At 34.2% G+C, this 20,165-nt stretch overlaps 1 protein-coding gene across 1 annotated transcript; it reads left to right on the top strand.

Moving 5' to 3' along the window:
* Positions 1–3,973: 3,973 nt before the first annotated feature.
* On the top strand, positions 3,974–20,146 carry LOC134692524 (sialin-like). The gene is made up of 11 exons (XM_063552980.1): positions 3,974–4,007; positions 9,524–9,735; positions 10,597–10,830; positions 12,223–12,310; positions 13,105–13,200; positions 13,732–13,862; positions 14,934–15,083; positions 15,253–15,385; positions 15,945–16,104; positions 16,901–16,991; positions 19,949–20,146. The coding sequence occupies exons 1-11, from the start codon at positions 3,974–3,976 to the stop codon at positions 20,114–20,116; spliced, it is 1,497 nt and encodes a 498-aa protein (XP_063409050.1). The 3' UTR covers positions 20,117–20,146.
* Positions 20,147–20,165: the final 19 nt, after the last annotated feature.

Here is a 20,165-nt window from a genome sequence, read left to right as displayed (position 1 = left end):
TTTTTCAAGTTTTATAACTCTTTAAAAGACTTGAAATCCCGAAGATCTGTGCAACATCATCCTAACAATAAAACTGATATTCTATATTAAGTCTCCTTACATTTTTTAATTTTTAGAAAACATAGCAAAACATAAACGAAATGTTCTTAAAGAATGTTGATGGTTAAATTTAGCCCAGTACTTAAAAAAAAATTTTTTTTTAGACGTTTTCGATATGAACGGCAGACTCGCAATTCAGTTCCTTATGCTTTTGTTATTATGTGGTTCCTATTGTTTATGATGATGAGTCCGACTTGGTTCAATCTATTTGTATAATTTGTTCTTATGTTTTGCTTATACAAAATATTGGTATATTGTTAATGTTCCCAGTGAGGAATTAAAACAGTATTACAATACGAAGGCATAATATATAATTGCCCATGAGACAACTTTCCACAAGAGTTCATATCGATAGGATGTAAGTAAGTACAGGCAATCGTACGGCCTCCGTCAATGTATAAACCAAGTCCGCTTAATGAATAATGCGAAGCAAATCAAATGAGAAAAGTAGGGACAACTCAGAAATTTTCCGAGTGGGATATTTGAATTATGAATTATGCATGCTTTGTCTGAAGAGTTGATAAATCTGCACATACGATTGTTCTGGCAAACAATAAGGTTGGATGGAAGGGTTGGTGCACTCAAATATGTTTAACCCGCCACATTATGTTCCTCCCTTATATCAAGAGCCTCTTAACTTGAAAATTGAACAGAACATAATTGGGTTTGACAAGTAAGGTTATATTTTCGGTAACACCGTAACATCTACTATAAAATCGACAATTGTTGTTTGGACCTTGTATAGCTCCATGTAGATTTTGTGGTACAGGCTGACTTTTTCGTCATTGGCGGGGAGTCGTTTCATTAGTGATAATCTAACCATATCTTATCATGCTTAATAATATCAAACATATAATTGCAGTATGAATTTAACATACACCAAGAATATAATATTTCGTTTATATACCTGACTTGGATCATGCATTTTTTCTGAAGAATAGATGACTTTTGGTTGTTAATTGTTGGGATTTGTTATTTTGTGTTGGGGGTGCTGGAGGTTTAAATACAGAGCTGTTATTTAATTCACGCTTACCTTAGATATCGTTTTATTCCTATTTACGAAGAACGTGTGTGTTAATAGTCAAAAACAATTCTTACTACCGACAAGGTTAGAAAATACGAATAATCACACCATTACTATCACAATCCTATTATCATTTTTGTAATGGTTAGAAAATACTCGAAATTACCCCATTACAAACTTTTCTGCTGTTGTTTTTTTTTTATTTGGTCGGGTTGTTGTCTCTTTGACACATTTCCCATTTCCATTCTCAATTTTATTAATTCCAATTTTATATTCTGGTTTTATGAATTAACATTTGACGTCACTTTGAGTGGCTTTGGTACATTCGTGTGATATGACGAACAGTTCGTAAGTGTATTGGGATGATCTGGTCATGTAGTTACTTACTGATATATAATGATTATATTCATGTATGTATTTGCCCTGAGTGTTCTTTATAGCTCACCTCGCCCACTGGGCCAAGTGAGCTTTTCCAATCACTTGGCGATCGTCGTTCTGCGTCCGACGTCGTTAACTTTTACAAAAATCTTCTCCTCTGAAACTACTGGGCCAAATTTAACCAAACTTGGCCACAATCATCATCGGGATATTTTAAAAAATGTGTGGTGTGACCCGGTCAACCAATCAAGATGGCCGCCATGGCTAAAAATAGAACATAGGGGTGAAATGTAGATTTTAGCTTATGAATCTGAAACCGAAGCATTTAGAGCAAATCTGACGAGGGATTAAATTGTGTATCAAGTCAAGATCTATCTGCCCTGAAATTTTCAAATGAATCAGACAAACAGTTGTTGGGTTGTTGCCCCTGAATTTGGAATTTTAAGGAAATTTTTGCCGCTATTGGTTATTATCTTGAATACTATTATAGATAGAGATAACCTTTAATCAACAATAATGTTCAGCAAAGTAAAATCTACAAACAAGTCAATAGAACCAAAATAGTCATTTGATCCCTTAAGGAGTTATTACCCTTTAGTCATTTTTTACCAATTTTTTCGTAAATTTTTGTAATCTTCTACAAAAACTGGACCAAATTTAATAAAAGTTAGCCAAAATCATTATTAGGGTATATAGTTTTAAAATGTGTGCAGTGACCAGGCCAGTCAACCAAGATGGCTGCCATGGCTAAAAATAGAACATAGGGGTAAAATGTAGATTTTTGCTTATTACCCTGAAACCAAAGCATTTAGAGCAAATTTGACAAGTGGTTAAATTGTTTAACAAGTCAATACCTATCTGCCCTGAACTTTTCAGATGAATTGTACAACTGGTTGCTGGGTTGCTGCCCCCAAATTGTTAATTTTTAAAGAAATTTTGCCATTTTTGGTTATTTTCTTGAACACCATTATAGGTAGTAAAAGATAAACTGTAAACAGCAATAATGTTTAGCAAAGTAAGATCTACAAATTATTCAACATGACCGAAATGATTAGTTGACCTCTTAAGGAGTTATTGCCCTATATAGTCAATTTTTACCAATTTTCATTAATTTGGTAATTTTTTGTAAATTTACACAAAATATTTTCCTCTGTATCTAAAGGACCAAGTTTATTATAGATAAAATAAATTGTAAGTAGCAAGAAAGTTCAGTTAAGTAAGATCTACAAACACATCACCATCACCAAAATTCAATTTTGTTATGAATCCATCTGTGGGTTTTGTATAATATGCACATAGACCAATGTGAGCGACACAGTCTCTTTAGAGCCTCTAGTTTATATTTATTGATACTGTATTCATGTCACGTAATGATGTCATTTTACCGGTATTTTACCTTGCAATATAAGCGAGCAGTTTCACTAGCCATAAAACAGGCTCAACATACATTTTAAATGACCCGTTCCAAATAATGAGTATGGCGGTTGTTTTCCAATAGTCGGTTTTTATGTATGATGGTGTTCGTGTACGAAGCAGTTCAGTGTTTCCATATTTTCCCTGGTGATTGGTGTGTAAAATATAATCTACAAGAAATACAAAAGAGTTCAAACAAGAATATCAATGTAATAATTCATATCAATTTATTTTGTTTATATCATTTAGCGTTCCCCTTTATTCGTCACCTTATATCATTCATTACTTATTACGCGTCTGGCGTATTAAATTTTAAACCTGTTATCTTTTGTTAGATATTATTTGTGAGTGTCTCTGTCCTATATGTTCTCTTTCATCGTGTTTATTATTGTAGTTCTGTCATGTTATTTTGTCATTTTAATGTTATATCAAACATTGCAATAAAAGCGGGAGGTTTGGCATGCAACAAAACCATGTCCTCTACCAAGTCAGAAAACGGCTATTGTTATATTGTACTTCGTTTCTATGTGTGTTACATTGTTATGTTGTGTTTCTGTTGTTTCGTAGTTCTCCTCTTATATTTGATGTGTTTTCCTCAGTTTTAGTTTGTAACCGGGATTTGTTTTTTTCTCAATTGATTTATAAATTTTGAACAGCGGTATACTACTATTGCCTTTATGTATTTGTCATTTGTACTGTTGCAAAATAGTAGAATGATTAAAGACAGATAGTGTTTCAGGAGATAAAACTTACAAAGAAAAGTGTTGGTTGAGGGTTTTTTTCTACAATGTAATATTCAATATCATTTACCAAACATCAACGCGGCTTTTTGCGATACAAAAAAATCAGAACAACTCGTCTGATAAATTTGGAGGAGGAAAAACAAAAGGTCTTCAATGAAAAAGAGGAAAGTTTAAGTACTAATAATAGATATACAAAGATAATATATGTGCCGACAATTCTATTCATTTACAATTCCACCGTTTCTAATCTCGTCAGATATAACCCTACTTCTAAATAATTTTACGTTTAACTTATCAGTCTAATAATAACATCAAAATGGGTAAACAGGTTGAAGAGGTTAATGAAACAGGTAAAAACCTTTTTTTAATATAATTCATACATGTAAATAAAAAGCCATTCAATCGATTTCGCGACATTACTGGTCTTAGCTGGGGTCACACATTCACGATTTCTACTGCCGTCCTTGACAGAACCATTCCCGATAACAATTTGTCAAAACTCTGACCAATATCCTATGAATCGTGGATGGAAATTCAAATTTTAATTAAAATTTAAAAAACAAATAATTCAATCACGACAACAATCAGATATTGTCCAGGAAGCAACGATATTCAACCGTTTCCAAGCGAATTTATCCGATAATCCCGTTCTCCATCCGCTTTTAATCCAATTTGTATCTTTCGCCTGGTAAAGTTCGACCGAGTCCGTCACGACTGCGTCCCGATTCTACCGAATATAATCCGACAAAGATCAGACAGTCACCCGACGCTGACGGGAGTTATCTGTTCGAAAATTGTCGGCATACTCAGAATGATCAGGTACTGTCGGAACGTAATTATATCACGGTCCGCTCTATCGCGTGTAAAATAGCTTTTTTCTGGTATCAGTCGTATTGTATTCTGTAACTGTCGGGACTCTGATAAGGGTATCATTGACGAATTTCGTATTGATAACGGGACTGTTCCGGAACGCTTTCGGCAAAAGCGGTTCGCAATCGACAAGATCTAGAAGCAATCTGGACTCAATCGGCAGTAAAACAGCAAGGACATTTTTTTACAGATCATTCCCGTTCCACAGGACACCGTCCAGAATACACAGAACATAGTAAGGATTTTGATCCGACACTGCAGAATTTGTCTGGAGGTTATCTGGTAGACACGATTGCAATCCGACTAGACTAAATCGGCTGAGTTCCACCGAATGTTACGGGACGCATCTAACTATCGGGGTGCTTCGCCAAACTATTTGTATCCTTCCCAACCCGTTGGAATCTGTTACGAACATAAACGACTGCGGTCAGACAATGATAGGACATTCCAGATAATTGAGGATATTATCCGACTTTTTCACTTTTCGTGTCGTATCGCTGTCTGATCTCAAAAGGGAGCAACAATCGGCAATGTGTGAACTCCGCATTAGTTGTAATGGCTGTCACATATACTGTTCCATACCCTCGCAAAATAGTTGACATAAGCAATTTTAAAGAAATGCACATGTTAAATAAAAATGAATGGACAAGAAATGCAGAATTCATGACCAACATTAGTTTAGTAGTTCCTAAAATAGAATTATATAAAATAAAAGGGTGTTAATATAACATAGAGTATAAAGAAATAATGGACAAACGTTTACGAACAGAGAAGATTGTCTGAAAAAAAAAGAATATAAAAACATGAAGAAATCCAATCCGGACCCTCAAAGGACACCGTACATGACCGAGAGGGCATTCCGGTGTATTATTACCACAGATATTTCTACCCACGCGTGACTTGCGTTTTTGACTTGTAACCGTAAAATTACGCTTACACCATAGTTCTATTGTTATACTTCATAGTTTCTATTTTTGAAACAAGTGTAAATTGAACAGATCTATAGTTACGAATGGTGTCTTCTGGCTATTCCTACATTTTGTATTTTTCTATTCTGGCTATTCGGGCGTATGACATTTGCGCCGATTTTGAAAATTTTCATTCTTTCATTTGCGCCGATTTCATTTTTTCATTTGCGCCGATTTTATATTTTCTCCTAATTGGATTTGCAGGTAAGTTAATACTTTTACATGGACTAAGGACAGAGTATAAAGAGAAAACATGTATGTTTTTTTATAGATGTTATCAAGAAAATACAGGTCATTACGTATGTTAAAATGCAAACTCTATTATAGAAATGCCCTCATCAGCCCATATACAGTACGTAGCTAAACAAAGAAGAGATGGACTTCGTTATCTACAATTATGCCAAATATAGAAGCGACGAAATCACAAGAAAAGAATATATCTTATTATATTAGATGTGTTGCCTATAAACACTCGACCGCGAAGAACCGATTAATGATTTGAATGTATTCCGTTGAAGATTTTTTGGGATTTGAATGCTGAAAATAGATTTATAATTTGTCATTTTACTTCTTGATTTTAAAGTATGTAACTAATTGGCACTCATACCACATCTTCTTATATCTTTTACCTGTAATTTACCTGTAACAAAATCGGCGCAAATGAAAAAAAAAATGGCGCAAATGAAAGAAAAAATCGGCGCAAATGAAATGCAGATCGGCGCAAATGCAATACGCCGGGCTATTCCTACATGGGGGATTAGTGGAATAACAATAGATGTTGTTATTGCAAGATATGTTGTTTTAATCATTAGTCTCTAATTAGGTCCCAGGTAACTTTTACTGTGGATTTTAAATAAAATAACTATTTTTTTGAAATTTATGTAAAAAATGTGGCTTATTTTTTGGTAGTTGGAAAACCAATATCAAGTTTTATGAAAAAATGTTTCTAAAATGGAATTTCTTGAAAATAAAATCATTAAAAAAGAAAAGGTAGTTAAAGCATTTAATAGTACCCACCAATTTCAACTTAAGCTTCAAAGATTTGAATGGTTTCATTATTTGAATAAAAAATTATTTTTTAACAACAAATCATTTAGAAGGTTGACATAATAAATTAAAGAAGTTAGCCAATGCACCACACCCAAACATCTTTAGCATGATCAAGTTGTTGAGTCAAGAAGAAGCCTTCCTTGCTCTTGCTTCACACTAAGCATTAAAGAATTGGTGGTAAACATGGTCCAAGAAGGAGAAAATATACAGGGAAATAGATGACAGACTTTGTGAGGGTTTTTTTTCTAAATCCATAGGATGTCAGATGTGAACAGCTTGATATTTTAGTCTGAGATGGATGCATTTTTTTATTAGTTGTTATCGGATTTAAACTAGCTGTCACTAACTGCGAGTACTCTCAGATCTGTACAAATTGTTGTCTTGTTGTGGGGATGTATTAGTACTCGTCCACGTCCACTTGGTGTTTTTGTGAGATGTATTTCTATTTGTCACTTCGGGGTCTTTGAGCTGACTATGCGGTATTGGCTTTGTTCATTGTTGAAGGCCATTCGGTGACCTATAGTTGTCAATTTCTGTGTCATTTTGGTCTCATGTGGAGAGTTGTCGCGTATTGAAATATACCACATTTTCCAATTTTTGTATTCAAACATTGAAAACAAGGTTACAGAATGATGAAAGTGTGCCGATCTAGTATGTAGATGCTGCTTCTCATTTGCTGAACATTCATTCAGACTTTGTTTATTCTTATGTGCAAACAAAGTCTGAATGAATGTTCAGCAAATGAAATTTTTTACTGTATAAATGCTCTGCTTTAATGTCAATTTAATGTACTTTTGGTGCTTTATTTCAATGAGTATGTAGTGTAACTCAAAATTTATTTCTTATTTATTAGTGCTTTATTTCAAAGAAAAATTACTACAATATAGATAACTTTATATTTCAATTGATATCATTTACAAATGTACTTTTATATAATTTCAAATACTTGTAAATCACATTGAGCCTATAAATTCATTTTGTGTTTTTGAATATTATTTACCACAAATTTGCTTTTAACAAATTTATATATAAAATATTGAAATATTGAATGAATTTTAATATTGTTATATAATTTATGTTCTTTTTCTTTATTTTCCACAAGAATTACCTGGATTTACCTTAAATAATTAGTTAAGTGTTGTTACAATATAATCCTACATAATCTGATTGTTTACATACAAATTCTGGGAACTCCTACATAAGATTTTACTATTTTACCTATAAAATTCAAAATGTAGGAATAGCCAGAATGAACCGTTACGAATACCAAAACAACAAACAAACAAATATTTTATTTGCCAATCACGGCGCCCAGAATGAGCAGAATAATTATAATACAATTTTCAAACATAATGTAAAGTAAATTCAAAATAGGTTAAACAAAGTACATAATATGATTGATTTTGATTTAGTTGATTGATATAATATTAAAGAAAATGAAGTAGACAATTTGTAAATAATAAACATATATAATACAATATGACCAATAGTCTGTTATTCTGGTTTATACCAATGGAATTTGATCACAGGCTGTAACGAGCGGGGTTTCTGGAAGTCCATTGTTATCCGTAACAATAATAATTGATTATTCTTTGAATAGCATGAACATAAGAAATTATCAATAGTGTTCACTACAAATTGTTTCAAGATATAAAAACAAAAACATTTTAAGAAATTCCAATTGCAAAAAAAATAATAAGCATCTATTTTGCAGACAAAAATAATCCTGTGTTGAAAGTAATATTTTTTTATTCCAGTCATTTGTTTCTATTCTAAAGCATTGATCTTTTTGTTTTAAAAAGGGGGTTCTAAATCGTTATACAATGACCGATTCGGGGTAGGGTTCCGCTGTTTTGAACCGATTTAAAAGATCGATGTATTGGAAACCCACCCCATTTCTGTTGAGTTAATAACCCCCAGATGGATCAGCCCCTGACCCAAAAAGAGAGATTTACGAAATATTAAATCTGTGTTTTTTTGTACTGAGCGTGTCTGGTAGTTCGGTTTCCATTGAAGACACACTTATCCCTTTGTAGTTCCGAATATGAATGGTTACTTTTTCTCGACAATAGGGGGTTTGTTCCTACATGTACAAAACCGCAAGATAAAAAAATATAGTTATGATTACCTTTATTAAACTGATACACGTAAGCACTTTGGGTTATAATATTGCCTTTATCTCTAGTCTCTTCTACAAAATCCAACGCTTGCCAAAAAAAAGTCGTCCGTCTCCTACCCTTCCATATTGACAACTGCATACAAGGACCATGACGTATTTTCTGATTGTAAAAGGAATACACAATACGGTCAACCTTTACCTGCTGGTCCATATTGAACCGTGGATGTAATTGGAATATGCAAAAAAAAATAACTTGACATTTGTAAAATATACTCACTTGTCAAAGTTTGAGCGAAGATAACCTAAAAAAAAATTACAAGTGAGGTTTCATGTAATAAAATATAACAATCTTATAAATCATGGTTTGATATTGCTTTTATTTTTAATAATTTATGTTAACAATATTAAATAAGTTAAGAATGGGGTGTAAGTTAATTATACACCTCGGGATACGGCGTGTCTGGATAAGAAACCCCTCCGGCCGACGGGGTTTCTTATCCCGATGATACACCCCTTTCCCTCGGTGTATAACTATTACTCAGGAAAAACCTTTATGTTTTGATTTATATTATTGGTATAAATCAACACATCGTATTATTCCGGATTCGTTTTTCGAATTGCTTTATTTAGGTAATGAGAACCTTTGGTGACCCCACAGATTCAGTGTCTTTAACAAGTACATAGTGAGCACTGATTCTAACCGACAAACGTTCACCTAATCTGTCACAGTCAATGGGATAATTTAGGTCGTCAATCAATGGCCAGGACCACACTGTTTTGAATATGATTCTAAAGTAAGTTTTAATTAAGAAAGTATTTCTTGAATATCTACAAGACCATAATTTAATTTATTTTTCAGATGCACCGTGTTGCTGTTCACAGCGTTGGATTTTAGCGTTTACCGGATTCTTCGGTTTTGTTTTTGTCTATGCATTACGTGTGAACTTTAGTGTTGCTATAGTTTGTATGGTAAAATCTTTGAATTCGTCATCATCGAACAACATCAGTTATATCAATGAAACGTCATCTACATGTTCAGGCAAAGCTGCGGAAAGAGAAATTTTTAATCAGGTAATCAATTATAGTTATTAGGTATTAGCAGATTGTTTTGTAAGGAACTTTAGACTTTACGTTTTAAAAACTTATCTTCTCATAAAAAAATAAGTGAAATTTAAGGGGAAAATTTGTCACAATAACCTTTAACGCCAGTCCCGTTTTTCGCTCAAAACATATCTCCAAGTTGTACCGTTTAGTACTTTTGAATGTCAATTTCGTTTTCAAGACCTGTTTGACCTGCCATTCCGTGGCCAGTTTGTAGATGTAATATTAGTCTTTATCAAATAAATGCTCTTTATAAGCAGAGCAATCTCCTACAATTCACCACAATCAACCCTCTTACAGGTGTTACTTTGTTATCGTCTTAACTATGGGTGAGATATTTGCCACACGACGTTCTACAAACAGAAATCAATCATTATCAATTCGCCGTTTTAAAATCTCATACATTCTCGGTAACATTTTAAAAAGCGTACACCAAAACCATTATGATTGGTTTAAAACGTTCTTAACAATTGAAGTTCAACCAATGACGTGACGTTATTTTCATTTTGGTGAACAATAAGATTATTTATAATCCTTTAGATTCTAAAAAGGCGAATTTGAACATGAAATCCAAGATGAAGTACACCTTTACATTATGTCAGTACCCAAAATAGACATACTACAACAGAATTCATTGGAGTACTGAAAAATATTCTAATTTATAGATATTGAAATGGAAGCCATGGCTACATATTGTATTTTTTTCAATTATTTTATATACTTCAAACCAAAAACCAGCCCTATTGAAGCAAACAATTTAGAGTTAACTTGCGTTTTACAACTTTTTTTCACAAGTGCATACTGAATTCATATTTGTATTGACCATTGCAGCATGCTGAGTTTGAATGGGAAAAACAAATCCAATCGACCCTTCTTGCTTCATTTTTCTATGGGTATATTGTTACTCAAATTCCTGGTGGCTATTTGTCCGACAGATTTGGTGGACGACGAGTATTTGGTACCGCTATGGCAGTAGCATGCGTGTGTACACTGGTGATGCCTGCGTGCGCAAGAGTATCAGTTATCCTGGTTTACGTTCTCCGAGTTCTGCTTGGATTAGCAACGGTAAGATATGTGATTTGAGATATCTGAAACTTTTTGACAAACTATTAATATTAAGTTCGGGTGAGAGAGAAAAGCATTATACGCAGAATCTACCTCATGTAAATATCAATAAACAATATGAACTCCTTTAGCCTTTGCATTTTAAGGGTATGGTCGTCTTGGTATTACAGTGAGGTGAAACTTTATGCTCCATGTTGATGACTGTATTGGGACTTTGATATAAAGAATAGCAAAAAAACGCGATGTTTCTATTCTTTTGTCGTTTTCATGTACGCTTAGTTATTTTGTGTCAGAAACCGATACAATTCATTCTTTCATTTCCATTAACAAAACGATATCCTATGCTATAGAGAAACAGAAAATCCTAACTAGTAGGACATCAAGGTCAAATAAAAAGACGAATAACCTGTTAACATATATCTTGTTCAAATGAATACAGATTCACCATCACAGACCCTACTATGTATGGTAGTATGGACAAGTCATAGCTTAATTCCGAAAAAAAACAACAACAAAAATGACAAAACGACAAAAAAAAGTCAACGTTTAAATATAAACCCTTGTCCTAATTACTCAGGCCAAATCATCACTTTTTCTAAAAAGTACAAAACATTCAGATGTATCAAAAGACAGTTATGAACAACACAAATTTTATGCGACTGTCGTACAAATGAGAGGTTTAGCGCTATAAAACCATGTGTAATCCACCATTTTCTACGTTTGGAATTTTCCTCGGAGTTCAGTATTTTTGTAATTTTATTTTTACACGAGAAACAAAATATAGAGATGTGATATGATTTCCAATTTAAAAACTACAAATGTACCTAACAGAGAAAAAATGAAGCGAACAAACCGTAAGAACGAGTCGTTAGATACACTCAAAAAAGTGAGACATTCACAAACTGTTCGAACTACAACCATACAAAATACAAATCCGCTTCATTTGTCTCTGTTAGGTAATTGTTTAATTGACAAATATATCACATCTCTATATTTAGTTTATCGTGTAAAAAATAAAATCACAGAAATACTAAAGTTGGAATTCGGATAGTTGTGAATATGTCTCTTTCTCACAATGCACTTTCTACATTCACATCTGGAGCACTTAAGATCAACTCCTTTTTATTTTTTTATAGATAATTGTTTTCGATCATGAGTTAAGAGACTTTCATTTTTAGTATCGTACGTCTGTCTTGTGTTTTATACAGTTTGTTCTGCAAATAAATCCAAGTGATCAAAGGATAGTCGTTTGTATATATTTTCGTTTTCAGATGAAAAAAAATAAAAAAAATAAATAAAAAAGTAATATTCGTAACACGCGGGTAAAATAATCAAATCTGTAGTATTGCTAGAAACCTCGTTATCGTATCAAAATATTTTATTTGTTTCCAGGGAGTTTCTTTCCCAGCAATGCAGTCTATGTGGGGGCGATGGGCACCTCCTTTGGAACGTAGCAAACTAGTCACCGTTTCTTATCTAGGTCAGTACAGAAAACTCCCTATTCATACTAGATTAAAATTATGTGTAAAAATTAATCTTCTTACAATTTAAGAACTTGGGTAGATCTATGTTATAATTTTCAAATAGTTTGTGTACAGTACAATTTAAAGGAAAAAACAGCACACAGGCCATCAATGGGTCGTATATGCAGCGAGAAACTTCCGAAACCGGATACGTCATTCACCTGACCCCCAAACAAATTCATCTTGATCTTGTGTCGTATGGAATGAATTTGATTTCATACAAACTGATATAAATATACTATTTTACTATATTTACTTGCATTTGAACCGGACGTATACTTTTGAAAACCGTTTTTTTTTCTTAAACTGACCGAGAAGAAATTATTTCGAATTTAACTAAACTATTAGTTGTGCTCATGATTATAACATGTAGTTATGCTTATTTTAATGTTTGGAATATGATTCTTTACGACTGGCATACACGTGAGAGGTTTAGCTAGCTATAAAATCAGGTTTAAACCACAATTTCCTACAATGAGGAAAAACATCAAGTTTATTTTATGTGTATGGACCTTAACACCGAAATGACTTTAGTATTCGGATTTTTTTTATATTATACTGTTTTTACAGTGGGTGACCGTGAGGGCTTTCCGATATATTACTTTCACCTAGATTTTAATAATGTTTCTTTCGTTTTGGGTTTTTAACCGAGTAATGAACATGATAAATACGTAGAACTTGTGGTCATTCGATGTTGAGTACTTCAGCATTTTAAGTTGTAAATGTATTTAAACTATTGTGCAATTTGCAGGAACCATGTTTGGTAACGTAGGAACATTTGCCTCATCCGGGTACTTATGTGAATACGGCTTTGATAATGGATGGGGGTCTATATTTTATATTACTGGTAAGTACTACAGTGAGAGTTTTTGAATAGTAGTGGCTCAATAATTTGCCAATAATTGGTCGACTCATTAATGCTACATGTATAAGGTGGTTTGATGTGTTATTTTTGAAAACCGATTAGTTTTTCTTTACACACCTTTTTTGTGTAAACTTTTGAAAAATATGCACGAAAATGCAATTTTTCCTCAATACACGAAAATTAGTACCCATGAACATAAATGAATCAATGGTAGGATAGAAGTTAGTCCCTCTTTGATATTTTATTTTTGATGGTTTTGCTAAACTTGCTGATCTGCCTATGAAATGCAAAATAAGATCTTTGAAGAATGTCTTCATCAGAGTGAAGCACGTTACAGTGTGTATAGTCTTGGCTGTACATGTTTTTTCTGTTATAGGTGGTTTAGCCTGTATATGGGTTGTCGTATGGTCTGAGCTGTACTTGTTTTTCAATTATAGGTGGTATAGCCTGTTTATGGGTTGTTGTAATAACTATGGTCTTCAACCAGGCTGTACTTTTTTTTTTAAATTATAGGTGGTTTAGCCTGTATATGGGTTGTTGCATGGTTTGTACTTGTTTGCGATACACCATCAAACCATCCCTGGATCAGTAAAGCAGAACGAGACTATATAAATAATAGCATAGAATATGACAACACAAAAAGAGTAAGTGAATTTAACTATTAAAAAGATCAAAAGCATGAGACGGAGAAACGCATATAACAGTATAAACTAGAATTAAAAGACATATAGACGAATGAATACAAAGAAAACTTTAGATTGGATGAATTAGATATAATTATCCATTTGGTGTCAATAGAAATAAATGTCCGCTAACCCCTACTTTGTTGTCATTTCATTACTTATAGTTTAGAACCTCTTTTTTCTCTATTCATTTTTTGTCCATATTCTCCATTCTTTATAAATTTTGCCCTTTTTCTCTATTCTGTAAGCTCCCATTCGCATCCATAGCTTCGGAACCATAGCATAGTATATATTAGGTCCCTATGATATTTTTTGATAATTTGCGGACAAGGCCAATGTGATATTTTTGACAAGGTGCGAGCAAAAGTAACAAAACTTTTTTTAAAACAACCCCATATCAAATGTAAACACAAAATTGACGTTAAGATTGCCAATAGGACAACTCTCCTCAGAAACCAAATGCCAAAACCATTACCAACTACAGGTCACCGTTTGGCCTTCAACAATGAGCAAACCAATACTGCATAACTAGCTCTAAAGGTTCCGAATTTACAAAAAACTAATACAAAACAATTTAAAAAAAAAATAACGGCCTTATTTATGTTAAATAACAATAAGCAAAAATTGAATATAATATACAGCAAATAGGACATTCACTAAATTGCAGGCTTCTCCTTTGGGACAGACACATTCAGAATGGGGTGGGAACATGTCAGCAGTGCCCAACCCACCCTCTAACATGGGACAGTGGTGTTACAGTACAATATAAGAGCGACCTATACATTACGGTTGAAATAAAACTAACAAAAACATAAAGTGGACGTGGTCGGGTACTTGTTTATACCAACAACAAAAAGACACAAGGTACAGAGGATATTCGCAGTTTCTGACAGTTGGTTCATAACCACTAGCAACTAATGAAGAAAAAAAAACATGCATCTAAGACTAAATGGTTGGTTTATGAACTTCTATTTCGAGTTTTCTGACGTCATGTATTTGTGTTATTTTATAATAAACATCCATTTATTCTAGTCATCAACAGTCCCATGGGTTGCAATAGCGAAGTCACCAGCCGTTATTGCTTGTATAACTGCGCATGTCTGTAATAACTGGATAAATTATACTCTGCTAACAAGTTTGCCTGCATTCATGAAAGCAGTCCTGAAGTTTAACATCAAAAGTGTAAGTTTTTTTTACATTTATATGGGATAAAAATTTTGTACTTTTTTATTTTATTGTGTCTTTAGATGTCAATAGAAGTCCAATTCAACTTTTGTGAAATGGTTCCTTTTTTCAAGACCTTACAATTTAAAAGCTGATGACTCGATACATTTTATTTATTAAATTATAGAATGGAGTGTTATCTGCTATACCATATGTGTGTCAAGCTGTGTCAGGCTTAGGGGTAGGATTAATAGCAGATCTGATGCGATCGAAACAGTTATTATCTACTACAGCGACAAGACGATTATGGTGCAGCGTAGGTATTACACCTTATATATATTATGATATACATGTATTTGTTTTAAATTACAATTTTGCGTTATATTCAAACCTTGAGTTCACAATTTAAAACGCTACTCTACCTTAATTGCCCATTAATGATTGTCTAGATTGGGTTTAAAGAATATATAGAATTATGGACCAAAACGTAATAAGAATAAAGAAAAAAAAGGACAATAATATAAAGTAAACATGTACAGACTATCGGGGTGTTTAAATATACATAAAAAAAGAAAATATTGGGGTGCAAAAATATACAAAAAAAAATAGTGAATACCGGACAAAACATTATTAATACAGAATAATAGGCAAACAATAGAGACAAATGGCTGTAAATAATTATAGTATAAATAATTGAGGGACTCCCGACCGAACCCTAGTTAACTGATAAACGGGATGTCTTTTTATTTTTTAGTCATGGCGTTGTTAGTTTGTTTTCGACTTATGACTTTGAACTACCCTTGGTTATATTTCGGCAAATGTCTCATATATACAATCATACCATATTCAATATTATGTAAATATAATATGTTGTTTCAGCGTTTATCGGATCAGGCGCCTTTTTGATTGGTACAGGCTTTGTGTCATGTGATCAGCGTAATATAGCTGTTGCTTTTCTCTCGATAGCTGTTATGTTTACCGGATTTCATCATGTTCATAGGGCTGGATACGTCGTTAACCATGTAGACTTTGGCCCAAAGTAAGTTGTACATTAATCTTTGTCATTTGGTATGTTCTTTTTGTTGAATTGCTGTCTCATTGAGGTATACCACCACATGTAGTTCTACTTCTCACCACTGAGTGTAATACTGTTAATGTTTGAATTCATTTTAGCATTTCCTCCTTAACACCTTAAAAGGTGCACACTCGACTCCAATCTTAATTGACTAGGATTGTCAGTTTTCCTATCGAATGTTGTTGGTTTTCTCCTAGCACTCAGGCTTTCCTACGCTAATTAAAACTGGCCACCACAAAATAGCATAAATGCGGTGCTCAAAAGTGGCGTTAAAACACCAAACACCACACATCAAAATCAAAATTTGTGTGTTTAATATTGCTTGCTTAACTTTTATTTGCATGCTAATTATAAATAGAAAATCACAGTCAAATTGCAAAATAATTCTGTGGTTTTTCTAACGTTTGCAGTCGAAACAAATTTTAAACTTTCATAAATACAAATCAGGGGTTTCTGTACTCCCTCACAATTTTTATGTTAAATTCTCAGTTCTAAAAACAAAATCCTTTAATAAACAAAGTGTATCAAACTCCATCGTGCAAGCTTAAACTCAATATGATGTTTGCACTTTTTTATGTTAGGTTCTGAAAATGCATGAAAAGCTATAAGTTTAATATTGATAGTAAACCAAATTTTGCAAAGAATTCCGCTCTAACCGGTGCTAGAAAGAGGTTGTTTGGTTGGGTCTTTTTGAATGTAAGTTTGAAATAATATTCCTTCAATAGTTAACATTTCAGTTATACTTAATTTTTATTATCAGATATGCTGGTGTATTGTTTGGTATAACTAATACGTTTGCCACTGTGCCTGGCATGTTAGCCCCTATAGTAGCTGGAGCATTAACACCAAACGTAAGTACCATATCATTGTCACTGTGCCTGGCATGGTGGCCCCTATAGTAGCTGGAGTATTTTCACCATACGTAAGTATAAAAAAGAAGATGTGGTACGATTGCCAATTAGACAACTGTCCACAAGAGACCAACATGACACAAACGTTAACAACTATAAGTCACCGCACCATAGCATTGCCACTGTGCCTGGCATGGTGGGCCCTAAATTAGCTGGAGCATTAACACCAAACCTAAGTACCGTACCATTGTCACTGTGCCTGGCATGGTGGCCCCTATAGTAGCTAGAGCATTGCCACCAAACGTAATTACCATGTAGTGCCACTGTGTCTGATATAATGGCCCTTATAGTAGACTAGCAGGAGCCTTAACACCTGGTATGGTGGCAGTAGTTCGAGCAATGACACCAAACGTAAGTACCATACCATTGCCACTATTCCTAGCATGGTGACCCCTATAGAAGATGGAGCATTAACACCAAACGGAAGTATATGTACACTATATTTGCCACTGTGTTCGTCATGGTGGCCCCTATAGTAGCTGGAACCTTAACACCAAACATAAGTATAAAAAAGAAGATGTGGTATGATTGCCAATCAGATAACTGTCCACAAGAGACCAACATGACAAAGACATTCACAACTATAGGTAACTGCACCATATCATTGCCACTGTGCCTGGTGGTCCCTAAAGTAGCTGGAGCATTAACACCAAACGTAAGTACCGTACCATTGTCACTGTGCCTGGCATGGTGGCCCCTATAGTAGCTGGAGCATTATCACCATACGTAAGTGCCATGTTGTTGCCACTGTGCCTGGTATGGTGGCCCTCAAAGTAGCAGGAGCCTTGTCACCAAACTTAAGTATCATATTATTGCCACTGTGCCTTACATGGTGGCCCTTATAGTGGCTGGAACATTAACACCAAATGTAAGTACCATACCATTGCCACTGTGCCTGGCATGGTGGTCCCTACATTAGCTTGAGCATTAACAACAAACGTAAGTACCATATCATTGCTACTGTGCCTGGCATGGTGGCCCCTATAGTAGCTGGAGCATTAACACCAAACGTAAGTACCATATCATTGACACTCTGCCTAGCATGGTGGCCCCTATATTAGCTGGAGCATTAACACCAAACGTATGTACCATGCCGTTGCCATTGTGCCTGGTATTGTGGCCCCTATAGTATCTGGAGCATTAACACCAAACATTAGTACCATATATTTGCCACTGTGCCTGGTAAGGTGGCCCCTATAGTAGCTTGAGCATTAACACCAAACGTAAGTACCATATCATTGCCACTCTGCCTGGCATGGTGGCCCCTATAGTAGCTGGAGCATTAACACCAAACGTATGTACCATGCCATTGCCATTGTGCCTGGTATGATGGCCCCTATAGTAGTAGGAGCATTAACACCAAACATTAGTACCATATCTTTATCACTGTGCCTTGCATTGTGTCCCCTATAGTAGCTGGAGCATTAACACCAAACGTAAGTACCAAATCATTGCCACTCTGCCTGGCATGGTGGCCCCTATAGTAGCTGGAACATTAACACCAAACGTATATACCATACCTTTGCCACTGTGCCTGGTATGGTGGCCCCTATAGTAGTAGGAGCCTTAACACGAACGTAAGTATCATATCTTTATCACTGTGCCTTGCATTGTGTCCCCTATAGTAGTAGGAGCCTTAACACGAACGTAAGTATCATATCTTTATCACTGTGCCTTGCATTGTGTCCCCTATAGTAGCTGGAGCATTAACATCAAACGTAAGTATCATATCTTTACCACTGTGCCTGGCGTGGCCCCCTTAGTAGCTTGAGAATTTACACCAAATAAGTACCATATCATTCAGTGAAATTAAAGTTTCTATTATCGTTATTATAGCCGCCATCTTGTTTACATTCGTTACGAAAAGAAGTTCGGTCAACATCGTCTATCGAAAAATAACCAACGTCAAGATCAACTACCGAAAGTCCTTTCGACCAATCATATCAACGTATTCCCAAATATGCAAATCATATAAGAATTTAATTTATTCTGTTATAATTCGTCGGTTTTCTTTTAGGTACATTGTCGGAAGAAATAAGCTTTTGAAACTGGTCGAAAAGAGGGTCTAGCTCAGCTTTTCCCTGTTTCGCATCGAGTGCAAATAAATCATATATTTTCCGACAATGTACATATTTTTATCCGGAAATTAACACCTAAACAATGAAACTTAAGTTGTTATAATCTAAAGCATTGTCTCTAATTCTTAAAGAAAACGGAGACATAGTTTAAACGTAAACCTTGAAGAGGACAGCAAAATAATTTGGTACGCAAAATAGAAATATACATAATACACCTTGCTCAACATAGAAGAGTGGTAACAGGATAACAATTAAAGCAAAACATTTTTTTTGTTTACCTGTTAGGTTCACTCCCAGTTTGCCCACTTTTAATTCTACTAATTATAAAATAAAACTGACTCAACTTTGAAGGTTTAATGAGCATACAATTGTATACCGGTAGTCTGTTCCAACTTAATACATAATTTGTTTGTGTTTTCTACATATTAAGGAATTTATGTTGTATTTCCATTTATAAAAGACGCCTCCAGATGCGGGATATTCTCACTGTATTAAAAACTGGTGTCCTTCGGCTTTTTCCCCGCACTTTGGGCGGGTTGTTGTCTTTTTGATCCATTCCTCATTTTTATTCTCAATTTTATACACCTGAACTGTATGGTACAGTGGCTTAGTATAGACAAAAACATGGTAGTGTAATGCAAAATCATTAAAGCTTACAATGTATTATCTATATAATGGTTATATTATTTGTAGTTGTCTCTGCCCTATGACCACACTAGATGCAATGAAATTAATGTTGACATATTTTTTTAAATATTTTGTTTATTGTTTGTATTATTAACTTTTTGTTATACATTATTTTGTATCATATATATACAGGATAGTCCAGAAGAGTGGAGGAACGTGTTTTATGTATGTGCAGCTTTCTGTGTAGTTGGAATGGTGGTATTTGGATTTTTCTCAAGTGGCGAGATTCAGGAATGGGCGAAGGATCTCAAAGAGATTTTAATTGAAAAGCCAGCACTTGACACAGATACAAGATTATGATAATATGTTTATTATCAAAATATTTTGAAACTGGACTGTTGGATGAAAA

The sequence above is a fragment of the Mytilus trossulus genome, chromosome 12, assembly GCF_036588685.1.
Source record: "Mytilus trossulus isolate FHL-02 chromosome 12, PNRI_Mtr1.1.1.hap1, whole genome shotgun sequence".
Taxonomy (NCBI): domain Eukaryota; kingdom Metazoa; phylum Mollusca; class Bivalvia; order Mytilida; family Mytilidae; genus Mytilus; species Mytilus trossulus.
The sequence above is the reverse complement of the archived record's forward strand: the minus strand, read 5'-3'. Positions and strand labels throughout refer to the sequence as shown.

Excerpts from the sequence above, each read along its gene's own strand:
- LOC134692524 (XM_063552980.1), top strand. The coding sequence starts at position 3,974 with ATGGGTAAACAGGTTGAAGAGGTTAATGAAACAG. Across the intron at positions 9,736-10,596 it reads AAAGAGAAATTTTTAATCAG|CATGCTGAGTTTGAATGGGA; the intron begins GTAATCAATTAT and ends TGACCATTGCAG. Across the intron at positions 13,201-13,731 it reads GTCTATATTTTATATTACTG|GTGGTTTAGCCTGTATATGG; the intron begins GTAAGTACTACA and ends TTTAAATTATAG.